The sequence below is a fragment of the Antechinus flavipes genome, chromosome 4 (assembly GCF_016432865.1).
Source record: "Antechinus flavipes isolate AdamAnt ecotype Samford, QLD, Australia chromosome 4, AdamAnt_v2, whole genome shotgun sequence".
Lineage (NCBI taxonomy): Eukaryota > Metazoa > Chordata > Mammalia > Dasyuromorphia > Dasyuridae > Antechinus > Antechinus flavipes.
Window position 1 is genome coordinate 40,101,909 of NC_067401.1, and position 16,864 is coordinate 40,118,772.

The following is a 16,864-nucleotide window of genomic DNA, read 5'->3' on the forward strand; positions in this document are numbered from 1 at the left end:
AATATTCCCATTACTTAGAGAAACTCTAGGAAGGAAAAAAAAAAGCACAAACTTATTGTACAAATTTAGATCCTACCACTTAGATTAAAATATGAGTTCCATGCATAAATATGGAAAAATCTATATGAAATACAAAGGGAAACAATAACCTCAAATACCAAAGAATGAACAACGTATACACTGATTATACTTTTCTATTGCTACTGCTCTTTCTACTTCATCCTCAAAAATTCTTGATTCATCCATCCCTGCTAGCTATTGTCTCATATTTCTCTTCCCTTTGGTGGCTAAATTTGAGAAGGCCATCTATGATAGACACATCTACTTCCTTTTCCGTCACCCTCTTTTTAACTCTCTGAAGTGTGCTTTTTGATTCACCCAAAATTGCTTACTCCAGTGATTTCTCACTTGCCAACCCTTTCTCAATGGTCATTTTTTTTGACCTCTCTGCAGCCCCTGATATTGTCATTACTCTCTCTTCTCTTGGTTTGTGTGCCAATGTGCTCTCCTGCTTCTCATTCTTATGGGGTTGCTTCTGTCATCCATATCACATCTGTTCAGAGTAGAGGATTTCACACAACTTTTCCAAATCCTCTTCTTCCTCTATAATATTCCCCTTCATGATCTTATCATCTTCCAATGTTTAAATTATTATTAAGTGACTCAAAGATCTACTTGTCTAGCCCTAACCTCTCTTCCTCCAATTGCCTTTTAGACATCTCCAAGTGAATGTTTAATAAACATCTTAAACTCAACCTGAACTCATTAATTTCCCCCTCAAAACTCTTCTCTCTTTCTTACTTCCTTCTTCCCACTGAGGGTACCACCATCTTCCTTTTTACTTAGGTTCACACTGTAAGGGCATCCCCAACTCCTCACATTCTCATCCCACAATCCAATTAGAGGATAACTCCTATAAATTTTACCTCTGTAACATATCATGCCTTAATTATTTTAAAAGCCTAATGGTTGATCTCCCTCTCTCCTGTCTCCAATCCATCTTTATAAATGAACCTCCTTAAAGCACAAATCTGACAGTATCAACATCCCCCATTTCAAAACTTCAGTGTCTGACTCCCCATTATCTCCAGTATCAAATATAATACCCTTGGTTGACAAAAGCCCTCGAAAACCCTGTCCCCCCATATATGTACGTGTACATACACATACACACATACAGATCTGAATCAAAACATTTTACCTTTTAAGCACTTAAGAGTCTCTGTACTGCACACATCTACTCGCATAGTGGCCAGCTGCTTCTCCTTTAGTTCAATCTGGTCCTCAGAACGTTTGTACAGCAGCAGTTCATCAATGAGAGCCTGAGACTGAACAGAGCCACCAAAATGTTTAGCATATTACATGTACTATAAAAGTGCACACTTGACTGATTATTCTGTATTATACTTGTTTTCAATCTAATACAATCAAAATTGAAGGAAATAGCTTCAACATTCCACACCTAAAAATTCAGGTACTTCTGTAACAGATTATTAGATCAAAATAACAATTCTTAAGGAATATTTTCCTTTTTTAGAATGCTAATCAATGGATAGAGGATATAGAAGTCTCTTTTGGAGTTTTTTTTAAGTAAAATGTTTTAAACTATACTCTATTACTTTAACTCACAGATATGCACATTCTATTGATAAATTTTCAGGGAGGAAGAGAACTCCTTAAGATTTTGGAGGGAGCGAGAGAGGGTCAAAGGTCAGACCAATCTAGGATTTCCTCTGTATAGAGAATTCTCTGGTAAGGAAACTTCTACTGATGAAGAATGGCACATCTCCACAACTGACAGCAGAACTGCCTGAGGCACCTGGAGATGAAGGGATGTGTCAAGAGATCATGTGGTGGATATGAGAGGAGCAGAAGTTGAACCCAGGTCTTTCTGACTCTTCAGCCTGTTCTGTGTTCACTTTTTCTGTGTAAACTTTTCCATGTTGCCTTACTCCTTTAGTTGTCAGAAATTTAACATGTCCCTCTCCTGGTAATATATACCTTGACAGCAAGTTCTCACTCAAATAAAATAATACATTAAAAAAAAATCAAATCAACTAATCCCACTGATTTTCCTCCCCCTCCAATTCTTCCAAAATAGATAGATATAAATGGCCATGTATTTCTATGGAAAATACAAATAAAATATAAGCACGCCAAGTGATTGTTAAAGATGATTAACATACAATATGCTGCTTTGGCAAGTTTCAGTGTTTTATAACTTACTCGAAATTCGGCGACTATCTTAGACTTGAGAGCAGCTTTGGGGTTGGTGGAGGCTGTTGGAATCAAAGCAGACATACATTTAGAAGTCAAGGAAATAAAAAGAGTTGCACCTGAAATTCAGAAAAAATTCTCTATACTAAGTTCCACAATATATAGTCTAAAAGTTAATTCTTTGAATATATGTCAAACATGCATTTGCATATCATTTGTATTGTATCATTATTTTAAATATTAGGGATTTTCTGAAAGCAATGGGGGAAATACTCTCTAGAGCAGAAATTTTGGCACTTTTTATATTCCAAAAGAGAAAAACACATACTCTGTTATTCCCACTTACCTCCAAATAGTCCCTGGAAACCCTACAAATTCTGAAATACTAAGTAGCAGGATGTAGCTGTCCTACTCTGCTGTGCGGTAGCAGCATTTCAACAGCACCTAACAAAGGATCTGTTTCTCAAGTCAATTAATTGTGAATAGTAGCTGAAGACCATTCTTTATAGATGTCCCTTTTCCTGTCCCTAAACCATTAGCCCAAAGTATCTTTGCCACTAATTTAACAGCAGAAGTAGACAGAAAAAGTTTTAAAGTTATCTATGATTGGCATTTTCCTGAAATGTTGCTAAACATGCAAATTGTGGACAAAATGATGCCAGTGGTCTCCCTAATTCACATTGAATATTATATGGCTGCTGAAGCAAAACCAGCTCAAGTTATCTTGAGTTAGTGACTGATGTCTACTGCCCATTATCTTGATTCCCTCCACACTTTCAAATCTATCTCAATATTTCTCAGTTTTGGCCCACACCAGCTACTACAATGCAGTATAATCCATTCCCTTGCTCTTTTGTTGGGGAAGCTTTCATAAAGTATGGTAAACATAAGAAGAGCTCCAGTCAGAGAATAAGCTTCTGGCCAGGAGGGAGGCCATGTCTACTCTGGTAGAGGGTGTCCCCAATCTGACAGGTTTCGTGGCTGCCCACAGAAATGCTTCTTATGCCTATTCTCTTCTTCAGCTTTGTTGTTTAATGCCTCTAATTTCATATATCTTTGAACCTGAAAATGAGCCTGACAGCTACCATAATGAATTATTTTCTTCTTTTCTTTTTAAAGGATCCCCCAACTACTCTTCAATCTTGGCATATTTAAACCCTTCTGGTGTGTTTTCATTGCTTAAAAGAGGTTTTCTAGCAGCAACTCCTTGGTGCCTTCTAAGAGTATGCCAGTGGGAGCTTCCCAGGCCCGGAAAACAGGCTTGCCCATGGTTTATGCCAGGTGCGTTGCCATATGGTTTACATTTTCTTCTGCTCCACAAAAAAGGAGGTAATTTTACATTAGTTGACATAGGTCACTTTTGTTTCCTTACTTTGTGATTTCTTCCACAGCTTATTCGGTTGTTTGTTCAGATTTTCTTTCAGCTGCTTCTGAGTTTTGAAAGTGGTACCTGGAAAACATTTCAGTTGCTGCAGCCTGGCATTACGGGAAGCTGCTCTGACTCTCCACTTCAGTTTTGCCAAAGTTGCAGCACGATAAAAGGAAATCCAAGATTGTGTGTGGTTTCTTTCTTTTTGTCCTCTTTTTCTTTCCCTTAAAAATACCCACCCAAATCTAAGAAGCTGCCAAATGAAATTTTTCAAAAGTCAATTAATGGGCAAGAAGAACGGAGGAAGATGTAAAAAAATTTTCTCTTAATGAATTACAATTAAAAGTTCAACAGCTTCTTAGAAAACATTTCTATTTTTTAAAGTAATTTTTTGAATAATTGCTGGTCAGTGTCAGAAATTACTGGTTCCTTCAGTTTTAGTAAGTTATTCATAACCAACTAATCCATTGAAAGAAAGTAAATAGAGATTTTTCTGCTTCACATCAAGATAGATTTAATGTAAGACTCATTACTTATTTTTCTATCTATACCAAAGGTATCTGAATGTATATTTGCTAGCAATGAGAATACCCTTATTCTTGAACTCAACAATAGGTTATAGAGGAAGATCAGATTTAGATTAATGACAAGCACTGAGCAGCAAAAATTCTCTATTCCAATAATATTGATGCTAAGTTGCATTATTCTAGCAAAAACAGAGGACATATTTGTCATTTTCATATGTATGTATATCCTATGTTTTGTCAGTTTATTATCACTTGATGTACTCCACTTTAGTTGTATTTTCCCCAGGGATCCTGGGTTAACTTATTTAGCAACCAAAAGTATTTTCTGTATGAAGTCCATCTGGGGGTGGTCCTACCCCACCCCTTAAAAAGCAAAGAAAAAAGGTAAAGAAACTGAGATTCAAAAATTTAAGAAAAACTAGACACTTACTCAAAGCTTCTTTTAGTACCACAATTGTTTCTTCAGGGTATACATTTCTCTCTTCCCAGATTTTAAAAATTCGTTCTACAGACTTAGAGACAGATGGATCCCTAATTGAGAAGAAAAAGACATCATAGTTTAATATTCCAAACTGGTACTCCAAAAATAAATTGTTATGCTAGTAATGAACAGCTATGTTTCAAGATTAAAAAAAACCCAAAAACCCCACAAAAAACCAACAAGTCTTTAAAAAATCTTTTTGATTTGTATAGTTTTCTGATTCATTCTTTCCTCCCCGCCCCCTTCCCCCCCCCCAATTATAGCTTTTTTATTTACAAGTTATATACATGGGTAATTTTACAGCATTGACAATTGCCAAACCTTTTGTTCCAATTTTTTTCCTCCTTCCCCCTCACCTCCTCCCCACAATGGCAGGTTGACTAATACATGTTAAGTATGTTAAAGCATATATGTCCTAACAGTTATTTTGCTGTACAAAAAGAATCAGAGTTTGAGATAGTGTATTATTAGCCTGTGAAGGAAATAAAAAATACAGGTGGACAAAAATAGAGGTATTGGGAATTCTATGTAATGGTTCATAATCATCTCTCAGAATTCTTTCGCTGGGTGTAGCTGGTTCAGTTCATTACTGCTCTATTGGAACTGATTTGGTTCATCTCATTACTGAAGATGGCCAGGTCCATCAGAATTGATCATCATATTGTTGTTGAAGTGTATAATGATCTTCTGGTCCTGCTCATTTCACTCAACATCAGGCCATGTAAGTTTCTCCAGGCCTTTCTGAAATCCTCCTGCTGATCATTTCTTACCAAACAATAATATTCCACAATATTAATATACCACAATTTATTCAACCATTCTCAAATTGACGGGCATCCATTAAGTTTCCAGTTTCTGGCCACTACAAAGAGACCTGTCACAAACATTCGTGCACATACAGGTCCCTTTCCCTTTAAGATTTCTTTGGGATATAAGCCCAGTAGAAACACTGCTGGATTAAAGGGTATGCACAGTTTAATAACTTTTTAGCATAGTTCCAAAATTGCTCTCCAGAATGGTTGGATGTATTCACAGTGATTCATTCTTTAAACCATTTCTTGTCAAACAATCTCTTCTGACCTTTACCTCTCCCTCTTAGCAGACAACCTCACCAAGGACTTCACTGAGAAGATTGACAACATCCATCCATCCCAAGCTTCCCTTTATCCCAACTTTATAATTCAAATCATTTCTTCATTATCTCAAACTTTCTTCTCCTATGATCCATAGGAAGAAATGGCTCTATTCTCTAAGTATCAAACTTTCTATTTGTGACCTTAATATTATCCTTACTTCAGTTCCTTTGGTAGATCAGCCCTTTATCTCCCCAACTGTCTGTCTCTTCTTATTTCTCTTGCTTAGAAACATATTCAAGGTCTCCATCCTTAAAAATACCAGAACTTGATACTATAATCCCCTTTTCTCACTTAGTTCACAGTGAAACTAGGAAATGCTGTCTACATTTATTGGCTTCACTTTTTCTCCTACTCATTATTCTTGCAATCTGTAGTCTTATCTCAGCAAGCATTTATTAAGAGTCTATTATGGGCTAGGCAATGAATTAAGAACTGCAGAAAAAAAAGACAAAAACAGCCCTAGTTCTCAAACAGCTCAGTCTAATGGAATAGAGAGGGAGACAACATGTAAACAACTATGTACAACAAGATATATACAAGATAAACTGGAGTTTTTTTTTTTAATGAAGTAGAAAGCATAAGCATTAAGAAGATCAGAAAAAGCTTCTTGTACAAGGTGGGATTAAACTTTCAAAGTTCCTAATGATCTCATAATTGTTAAATCTGATAGTCAACCTCTATGGAGCATTAAATATTGTTGATTATTCCTTTCTCCTTGACCCTCCTTCCTGGGTCTTTATGTTATCTTCTGCTTTTCTTCCTACTTGTTTGGCTGTTCCATCCTCTGTCTTCTTTGCTGGATTATTATCCAGTCCTTATATATACTCCATGGCTCTGCTCTGGAGCAAAAATGGGTTCAACTTTCATCTCTATGGAATTAAGTCTCACAATTACATATATGGAGCCTTAATCTCTTTCTGGATGTTGTCTTGCACCTTCAACTAGCAGCTGTGTCTAAATGTTTCTTAGGTACCTCATACTCGGCATGTTCAGGAGAGACCTCATGACCTTTACCCTCAAATCTAATTAGCCCCTCCTTCCAATGCAGGTTCACAATTTCAAAGTCTCTCATCCTATATCACTCATACCTAATCAACTGTTAAATCTCTTTGATTCTATTTATATAAGACCTCTCATTATATTGATATTGATAAATTAATATGACCATGTCACTCTTACTGAGGAAGTTCTATCTTCTTCACTACCCAGATAGACCTCAAAAAGTTCATTCAAAATTCAATCAACATTTATCAAATATATATCACGCTCATGGCTTCTTCTGAGGCTTAAGGCAATCCCTGGCCTTAAAGAACTTACATGTTACTATCTACTACAATAATAGCAGATAAGAAAAGGAATCTGGGCATAGTTTATTGTCTATCACTGATTATGAAATAGCACATTTCGAGGAAAAAGAAGGGATAAGTTGTATTCCATATCCATAAAAATCAGGTGAAAAAGAGATTTGGCTGCTTTAAAGAATGCTATCTAGGGGTAGCTAGGTGGTGCAGTGGATAGAGCACTAGTCCTTAAACTGGAGGACCTGAGTTCAAATCTGGCCTCAGACATTTTAACATTTCCCTAGACAAGTCACTTAACTGCAATTGCCTCAGCAAAAAACAAAAAACAAAAAAGCAGACATTGTCTAGAGAAACAGATATGATTATTCGATTTACTAATTAAGATTTTTAAAAAGATGAAGAAATAAAAATAAGATGGGGGAATAAAGAAGTCCAGGATTTGTGAAAGTTTTTGGAGAATGTTGAAAACAAAAACTTTAAGAACCTTTGTAACATAGAAATTGATCAACAAAGGGATCAGACTGCCGGTCAGGATGGATGCAACAATAACAGCTCAAGGAAGACCCAACTACTCAACTCTTATTTTGCTTATTTTTGTTCTTTAGACCAGGATAGAAAGAACTAAAAAAGGTGAACAAAGATGGAAAATCCAAGATAAGTCGAGAGATGGCTAGAGTTTATCTAGCTCTCCTGAATGTGGTTAATTAGTTACTATGAGAATATACTGTGGTATCAAAGTTGCAGAAATTAATAAGATTGTAGACTACATTCGATAGAAGCATAACAGAATTAACAATGGAGGTTACACTCTGTCACATTCTAAAATATGCTAGGGTGTGTTCATGTCAGGGTACCACATTTTAAGAAGAGTACTGGCGTATTTGTGATCAGAGGATTTTGAGGAGACTCATGTTGCCCAAGCATTTATTTAAGGTAAGTGTGAAGGGGACTGGAGTAGAGGGAACAAGAGATCTGTCTTGAAATATCTGAAGGTTGACATGGGGAAAATGAATTAGACTTTTTCTGCTTAATGCTAGAGGGCAGAGCTGATATATGTCTGCTTAATTGAATTTTAAGTGGTAGAGACACTTCTGTTTGTAACCCTCAAGGATGAGCAAATTCCCCATTAATGAAGTCTTCAAGTGGAGGGTAGGTACTCACTGGTCATAAAAGGAAAAGTCAAGATTTATGTGTTAGATGAAAGGTTGAGCTAATGACCCTACGAGAAACCAAAAAACAGTAATTAAAAAAAAAACCCAAAGAATTAAAAAATAGAAGAGAATGTGAAATATTTCATTGGAAAAACAAATGACCTGGAAAATAAGATTGAGGAAAAACAATGAATTTCAAGAAATTGTTAAGGAAAACTCTTAATATCTTAGAGACAGAAGATAAAATAGAAATTGAAAGAATTCATTTATTACCTCCAGAAAAAAACCCCCAAATGAAAACTCCCAGGAATAGTATAGCCAAATTCTAGAGCTCCCAGGTCAAGGAAAAAATATTTATTGCAGTCAGGAAAAAAGCCTCAAAATAACCAAATACTGTGGAACCAAAATCAGGATAACATATTTAAGAATTGCAGGGACTTGAAATATGGTATTTCAAAGGTGCTAGGATCACAACCAAGAATAATCTACCCCAAAAAACTGAGTATAGGCCTTCAGGGGAAATTGGACCTTTAATGAAAAAGAACTTCCAAGTATTCCTAATGAAAATAGTAGAGCTGAAGAGAACCTCTGATTTTCAAATACAAGACTCAAAAGAAGCATTAAAAGATCAACATGAAAGAGAAATCATAAAGAATTCAATAAGGTTAATTGTTTACATTATGTAAAAGGATACTTGTTAGGTGTATATATAGAAAAATGGCGCAGGTGTGAGTTGAATATGATAGGATGCTTAAAAAAATAAAATTGGTGAGAAAAAGGGATGTACTGGGAAAAGAGGGAAGGGAGACAAAGAACAGGGAAAACTATCTCACATGACAGGCATGCAAGAAAGAGCTTTTTCAGTAGAGGAGAAAATGAGAGGCATGGTGATCAACACTAGAATCTTATTCTCGTTGGAATTAGTTCAATGAGCTCAGTTGCTTATAGAAATTTATCTTACCCTATTAAGAAGTTGCAGAGAAAGGGAGCTAATAGAAAGAAGGGTAGATAAAAAGGAGGGCAGGGATCAGAAGTAAATAGACTTTTGAAGAGGAACAGGGTGAAAAGAGAGAGAAGGATAAAGAAAAAAAATGGAGAAAATATACAGTTAATAATCATAACTATAAATGTGATGAACTCACCTATAAAACAGAAGGTAGCAAAATGGATTAAAAAACTAGAATCCAACAGAATCCAACAATACGATATTCACAAGAAACATACTTGAAATAGACAAAGAAAGAAAAAAATAAGGGACTGGAACAGAATCTGTAAGAATTCAGCTGAGGTAGGGAAAAAAAAAAAAGCATGGGTACCAATCATGATGTCAGATAAAACAAAAGCAAAATAGATTTAATTAAGAGATAAACAGGGAAACTTCATCCTGGTGAAAGGTACCATTGACAACGAAGTAACATCAATAATAAAACATATGTACCAAATGTCATATCATCCCAAATTCTTAAAACAAAAGTTAAATGAGGTACAGAAGGAAATAGTAAAACTATACCAGTGGTAGAATTTAATTTTCCCACATGAGAACTATATAAATTTAGCCACAAAAACAAACAAGCAAAACAGGAAAGAAATTAAGGAAAACAAAAGAATTTTTAGTAAAGCTAGATATAATAGACCTCTGGAGAAAACTGAATAGGAATAGAAAGATATTTTCTTTTTTCTCAGCTAAATGTTGCCTACACAAAAACTGATCATGTATTAAAGCATAAAAATCTCACAACCAAATACAGAAAAGCAGAAATAATAAATTCATGCTTTTTAGATCATGATGCAATAAAAATTACATTACATGAAGAGCTGTGGGAAGAGATTAAAAATTAATCAAAGAACAAATCACAAACACAAAATAATTTCTTTAAAGAGAGTGATGAGACAACACTCCAAAATTTGTGGACATAGCCAAAGCAATACTTAGGGAGAAATTACATCTCTAAATGCTTATATCAATAAAACAGAGAAAAGAATAGATTAACAAACTGGGCATGCAATTTAAAAAACTAGAAAAAGAACAAATTAAAATTCCTGATTAAATGGCAAATTGGAAACCCTGAAAAATCAAAGGAGAGATTAATGAAACCAAAAGAAAAATACTTAACTAATTAATAAGTAAAAGTAGGAGCTGGTTTTATTATTTTTTAAAACCACACACAAAATATATATATAAAAGTCACAGTCACAAATTAAATTTGATTTTAAAAAGTTACCAGTTAAAAGTATAAAAAATGAAAAGGATCAAATCACCAATGAAGATGAAGAAAGCAATTATCAGGAGCTACTTTGCCCAATTATATGTCAACAAACCCAACAATCTAAATAAAATAGGAGACTATTTACTTACATAAATATAAGCTGCCCAGATTGTCAGAAGAAATGGAATATTTAATAACCTTATTTTAGAAAAAAGTTCAATAAGCCATAAATGACAGCCCTAAGAAAAAATCCCTGGGACCAGATGGATTCACAAGTGAATTCTATCAAACATTTAAAGAACAGTCAAGAAGCAGCTAGTTGGTGTAGTAGACAGAGCACCAGCCATGAAGTCAGGAGGATCTGAGTTCAAATCTGGCCTCACACACTTAACACTTCCTGGCTGTATGAACCTAGGCAAGTCACTCAACTCCAATTGCCTCAGCAAAAAATTACAGTCAGTTCCAATACTACATAAATAATTGGGGGATTGGGGGGTGGGGGGTGGAGAAGGTAGAAGGTGGAGATGGAGGGAGGAGAGGGGAAGGGCCAAAAAAAAAAACCAAACCCCACAAAACTTACCAACTTACTTTTACAATACAAATATGGTGCTGATACCTAAAGCAGGAAGAACAAAACTGGAAGGAAAAAAATCCCAAAATACCAGACCAATTTCCCCAATGACTACTGATGCAAAAATTTGAAATGAAATACTAGCAAAGAGATTATTATTACAAAAATCATACATTCCGATCAGGTAGGATTTATACCAGGAATGCAGGGTTAGTTTAATGTTTGGAAAACAATTAGTATAATTGGCTATATCAATTTAAAAAACTGAAAATATATATAATTATCTCATTAAATGCAGAAAAGGCTTTGGACAAAACACAACACTCATTCCCATTAAAAACAATAGGAAACATAGAAATAAACGAAACTTTTATTATTTGTAATCGGGTTAAGCTTGAAAACTTCCTGATAAGATCAGAGGCAAAGCAAGGATGCCCCTTATAATCACTATTATTCAGTATTGTACTGGACATACTAACTATAGCAATAAGAGAAAAAGAAACTGAAGAAATTAGAAAAGGCAGTTGGGAAATAAAATGATCACTCTTTGCAAATATGATAGCATATTTAAATCAACTGAAAAAATTAGCTGAAACCATTTCAGTAAAGTTGCAAGATATAAAATAAATACAAACATTGCTATTTCATATATATTAGGAAGAGAAAGATATTCCATTTAAAAGAACTACAGACAATAAAAACACTTAGATGTAGATTAATGGGAAGGGATAAAGAGGGAGGGAAAGAATAAGGGATGGATCTTAGGGGTAAGGGTGGGAGTAGTGGGGTTCAAGTAATAGCAATGCAAAGTAAACTGTAAAGCAGAGGCGTCAGCAGAGATATGAAATAAGAAATACCTACAAACATAATAGCAATGATCAGGAGAAGAATTTATTTAAAACAACAACAAACAGGAGTAGTGATCATTAATCTTAAACAACTAAACTGGATTTAATCCAAAGAGAAAAATAGGGAAACCACAATGTGTATCAGTGATATCAATCAATATTGTTACAGACTATTTTAAATGTATTTATTAAAACAAATACAAAACAGAAAAAGAAAAGAGAGGAAAGAAAAGTGTGCACAGCAGAACATAAGAGGATTAAAAAAATGTAACAATACATTTCCATTTCAAAAAAGCATAATATAATAATAGAAAAGCTGCCCATCTTTTCTTTCCTTTCTTAGAGGTTTTCTTTTGTCTCTGCTGTGCACTTTTCACTTTATTCTCCCTTTCCTCCCCCCTTCTACCTCTTCCAACATGGTTATAATTAAGTATAAATATATTTATGTACATGCACAAATACACACACACACACACATATATAAAATGTAGATTTAATATTTTTAACTTTGAGATTTAAGATTATTACCCTTATTTTTTCCTAATAAATTCTACTTCTGATCATTTTTATGGCATTTCTGAATATCTCTTATTTTCTATCCCTGCTAATTCTTTTACTTTACTTTTACTCCCTAGCTTGCCTTATTATTATTTATCTCTCCCTTAATCTAAACATCTTTCTATATACCCTGCCTTATCCTATTCTCTCCCTCTCTTATTTCTTGATTTTGGAGGGAAGATAGGGGTAGGTGTGTGTGTGTGTGTGTGTGTGTGTGTGTATATATGTGTGTGTGTGTGTGTGTAATTGTTTCCTCTTTTAACCCATTCTGGATGCGAGCAAGATTTCAGATTTACCAGTCCTCCTTCCCCATTGAATTCCTCTATGTAGGTTCTTGCTGTCTTGAATTTCATTCATGTGGCATAATAATAATAATAATAATAATAATAATAATAATAATAATAACAACAATAATATATGTTTTTACTTCTTCTTACACAGTTTTGTTTTTTAGAATCACATCATACTTAGCTTTACCCCAGTCTTTCTTTTGAATTATCCAATTACTAATAACAATCTAGGGCATACAGTTTACATTTCCACATATAAAACACGAACGATTTATACTTATTGAGTTCCCTTGAAATTAGTGTTTGATATTGACTATTATATGCCAAATTTTCTATTGAGTTCAGATGGTTTATTAACAAAATCCCAAAATACGACAGTGGATTGAATATCCTTAAAAACAAAACAAAAAAACTGCTCAGTACTATACTTAATTTTGACTAGATTTAATATTTTTGGATATAACCCTAGTTTTTTTTTTTTTATTGTGATACATAGTATTCTAGGTCCTCCAGTCTTTTACTATAGCTGCTGACAGGTCTTGTAATTTTAATTGTAGTTCCAGCATATTTGAATTTTTTTGATTACTTGTAAAATTTTCTCTTTGATCTGGGAGTTTCAAAATTAGCAATGATGTTTCAGTATGTTTACCTTGAAGGATCTCTTTCAGGGGGTGATTGGTAGACTTTTTATTGCTATTGCTATAGACTATTTAAAAAAACTAGATAGTAAAATGTTGAATGTTAATATGCTGTAGGATATGATGAGTTGATAGATTTAGAAAAACATTGGAAAGACTTGGACTTATGAAGGTTGATGTTATCCACCTTTGGAAAAAACAGGACAAACCAGAAAAGTACAGCCTTATGTAAATGTTTATGAATACCTGCATATATATGATTATATATATCTTTCTATATATACACATGTATACATATACATATATTTATATGAACCCAAATATATCGGCACTTAACTGTAGCCTTCTTGGGGGAGGGGAGGGAGGGAATTCCAGAGGAGGAAAAGAATAAAGTAAAATGTGCATAGCAGAGAACAAAACAAAATACCATAAGTAAGCAAAGAAAAGATAGATAGCTTTGAACACAACGTGTGTTAAATATTTATTATATAGATTTTCTAGAAATGAAAATTTATCTCATATTTTGAATCCTCTCATGATGTTGTGTGACCCTGGGCAAGTCACTTAACCCAATTGCCTCGGGGGGAGGGGAGGGAGAGAAGAATATGAATTATTCCCCAGATAAGAAATGCTCATAGGACATGAACAGGTAATTTCCCAAAAGAAACCAAAGCTTTATATAATAATTATATGAAAAAATGTTCTAAGTCATTATTGATTTAAAGAAAAACAACTCTTGAGGTGCCACTTTATATCTATCAGATTAGCTAAAATGGCAAAGAAGGGAAATGACAAATGTTGGGTGTGGGAGATGGAAAAATTGGGGCATTAATGTACTGGTGGTAGAGTTGTGAATGGATTTAATCATTTTGGAGGGTAATCTGGAACTACGTCCAAAGAGTTAGAAAATTGTGCATAGTAACTCTTTGGCCTAATAATACTACTACTATTAGCTCTGTATCCCAAAGAAACCAAAGGAAAAGGGAAAAGAACTCATATGTACAAAAACATTTATAACAGCTCTTTTTGTAATGACAAAGAATTGGAAATTATTAAGATATCCATCAACTGGGAAAAGTCTGAACAAGTATATGATTGTGGTGGAATATTATTATTCTGTAAGAAATGACAATGATGATAGTTTCAGAAAAACCTGGGAAGACTTAATGAACTTGATGCAAAATAAAGTGAGCAGAAACCAGGAGAACATTTGTATACAATAATAGTAATAATTTAATAATAGTGAACTTTTTTTTTGTTTGTTTGTGTTTTTGTGCAACACAATTAATATGAAAACATTTTGTGCATTACTTCACATGTATAATCCATATCAAATTGCTTGTCTTCTGAAGGGGGAGAGGGAAAGAAGGGAACAAAATTTAAAAAGCAAACGTTAAACCATTTTTCATGCAATTGAGACAAATAAAAAGAATGAAATGACAGGATTATCAATAGTTGGTACTGTTATAGATTTTTATTCATGTAATTTAGCCAGCAATTAGGTGCAAAATAGAGCGCTAGGTTTGGTATCAGGAAGAACTGAGTTCAAATCTGACTTCTGACACTTAATAGCTATGTGAGCTTAGGCAAGTCACTTAACCTCTATTTGTCTTAGTTTTTCAACTGTAAAATGGGGATAACATCAGTACTTAATTCTTAAGGTTTTTTGAAGATCAAATGAGATAGTATTTGCAAAAATGTTTAGCATATAAGAGGGACTCTATAAATGCTTCTCTCCTTTCTAAGTATAGGTTAAATTCTAGGCTCATTCCAAACCAGAAATTTTCTAACTAGGTAATAAAATGGACCAGATAACAGTTTGGAAAAAGAGCTATATAGTGCAGTACACATGGTTCTGTCCTTTATTTTAGTCTGGTGAATATTTTCATAAATACCTGAATTAAGGAATATATAGAATGATCATGATCAGAAGACACAAAACTGGGGATGGTGTAGATTGCTCATGATAGTGGATGGCTAGATCATTATCCAAAATAATAACACTAACAATAATTCACATTCAGATGCCACTTAAGATTTATTAACATGCTCTCACCTCCTGATCTTCCCAGACCTCACAGTAAGTAAAAAAGGTAACGAATTGGAATCTAACTCTTCTACCTTTCCCACTATGCTCTGCAAAAATCTCAACAGGCTAGAATGATACCAAAATCTCAAAAGATAAAATTTAAAAGTGATAAATATAAAATCCTATATCTAAATCTAAAAAGTTAATTGTACAAATTACAGGAAAACAGACTGTAGCCATGGTCACTCTACCTGCTAAGAAACAAAACTGAATGTTTTAATCAATTGTAAACCTACATGTCAACACTGAAGTATTAGAGTGGAAAAAGTTAATGAGATTGTAGACTACATTTAATAGCAACCTAACAGAATTACAATGCTATATTCTAAATAATCTAGTGTGTTCAGATCTGGGTCCGGAGGATTGTGAAGAGAATCATGCAATCCAAGGATTTATTCAAGAAAGCATGAAAGCTTGAGGGACAGGAGAAAAGGAAACAAGGCATCTTAATAGCTAAAGGGTTATTGGGGAACACATGAGAAAAACCGAATTAGACTCATTCTGCTTAATTCAAGAAAACAGAGTTTATGTATGTTTGTTTAAATAAAATTTAAGTGATAGAGAAAGGTTTTTGTTTGACTTGAGGGAACCTTCCAATTTTGTTATACTTGAGAGGGGCTGAATTCCCCATTAATGTGAGCCTACATTGTTAATGAGTGTAGAATAGGTGAAAGGTTAAGTGAAATGATCTGAAGTCCCTATAAAGTTTAAGATTTTATAACTTTGTAAAAAATGAACCGACAGTATTTACTGCTTTGCATATTTGAAATACTTTGTAACTGAAGAACATATATACCCCCATTTTAATAAAAAGATGGCTTCCCCTATCAAATTCTTAACAAATAATTATCTAGTTTCTATCTAAATGCCTTCAGTGAAAAGAAATCCACTACCTACTAGGATGCAGCCCATTTACTTTTTTCTTCTCTTTAATTATAAGGATATGAAATCTGCTTATCTGTAAATTGTACCTACTGTTCTCTGATATCAAGTAGAGTAACTTGAATCCTTCTATGAGGAAACCTTCTAATATTTAATGATATCCAACCCTTGATCTATGCAATTGCCCTAAATTTTAAGCTAAACATTCTTAGTTCTTCAAGGGACATGAATTTCCAGTCCTCTCACCGTTCTCATCGCTTCTCTATTATTTGTTGAAGTCTCATAATATAAAAACGGGGACTAGAAATGAATATAACTCCAGAGAAGGGCCTTATAGGCCAAGTATGGTACTCTGTCATCTAGCTGTGTTAGCTATTATTGTTATTAATTTAATGCATTTAAAAATGTTATTCTGAGAAATGGCTGATAGGCAGCAACACAAAGATAAAGGGCTCCATGACAAAAATGATAAAAAACCTCTGGCTATTCCATCACACTGCTAAACTACAATAAACTTTACTAAAAAACTTTCAGGTTTATTTCCCCTGACATGAACCGCTGTTTAGTCACTTCTCCCACATTATTTTTATGAGTTTGAT

At 34.0% G+C, this 16,864-nt stretch overlaps 1 protein-coding gene across 6 annotated transcripts in view; it reads right to left on the minus strand.

Moving 5' to 3' along the window:
* The window catches only part of RPRD2 (regulation of nuclear pre-mRNA domain containing 2), an 88,405-nt gene that overhangs the window by 21,893 nt on the left and 49,648 nt on the right, over nucleotides 1-16,864 (minus strand). For 3 of the 6 annotated variants that reach the window (XM_051992715.1, XM_051992717.1, XM_051992719.1), the window contains exons 3-6: nucleotides 4,544-4,644; nucleotides 3,590-3,667; nucleotides 2,227-2,279; nucleotides 1,202-1,328 (exon numbers count right to left, since the gene is read on the minus strand). In XM_051992715.1, the coding sequence (XP_051848675.1) occupies nucleotides 1,202-1,328; nucleotides 2,227-2,279; nucleotides 3,590-3,667; nucleotides 4,544-4,644 (359 nt within the window). The remainder of the gene's footprint in view (nucleotides 1-1,201; nucleotides 1,329-2,226; nucleotides 2,280-3,589; nucleotides 3,668-4,543; nucleotides 4,645-16,864) is intronic. The other 3 variants (XM_051992716.1, XM_051992718.1, XM_051992720.1) reach the window with 1 other exon arrangement.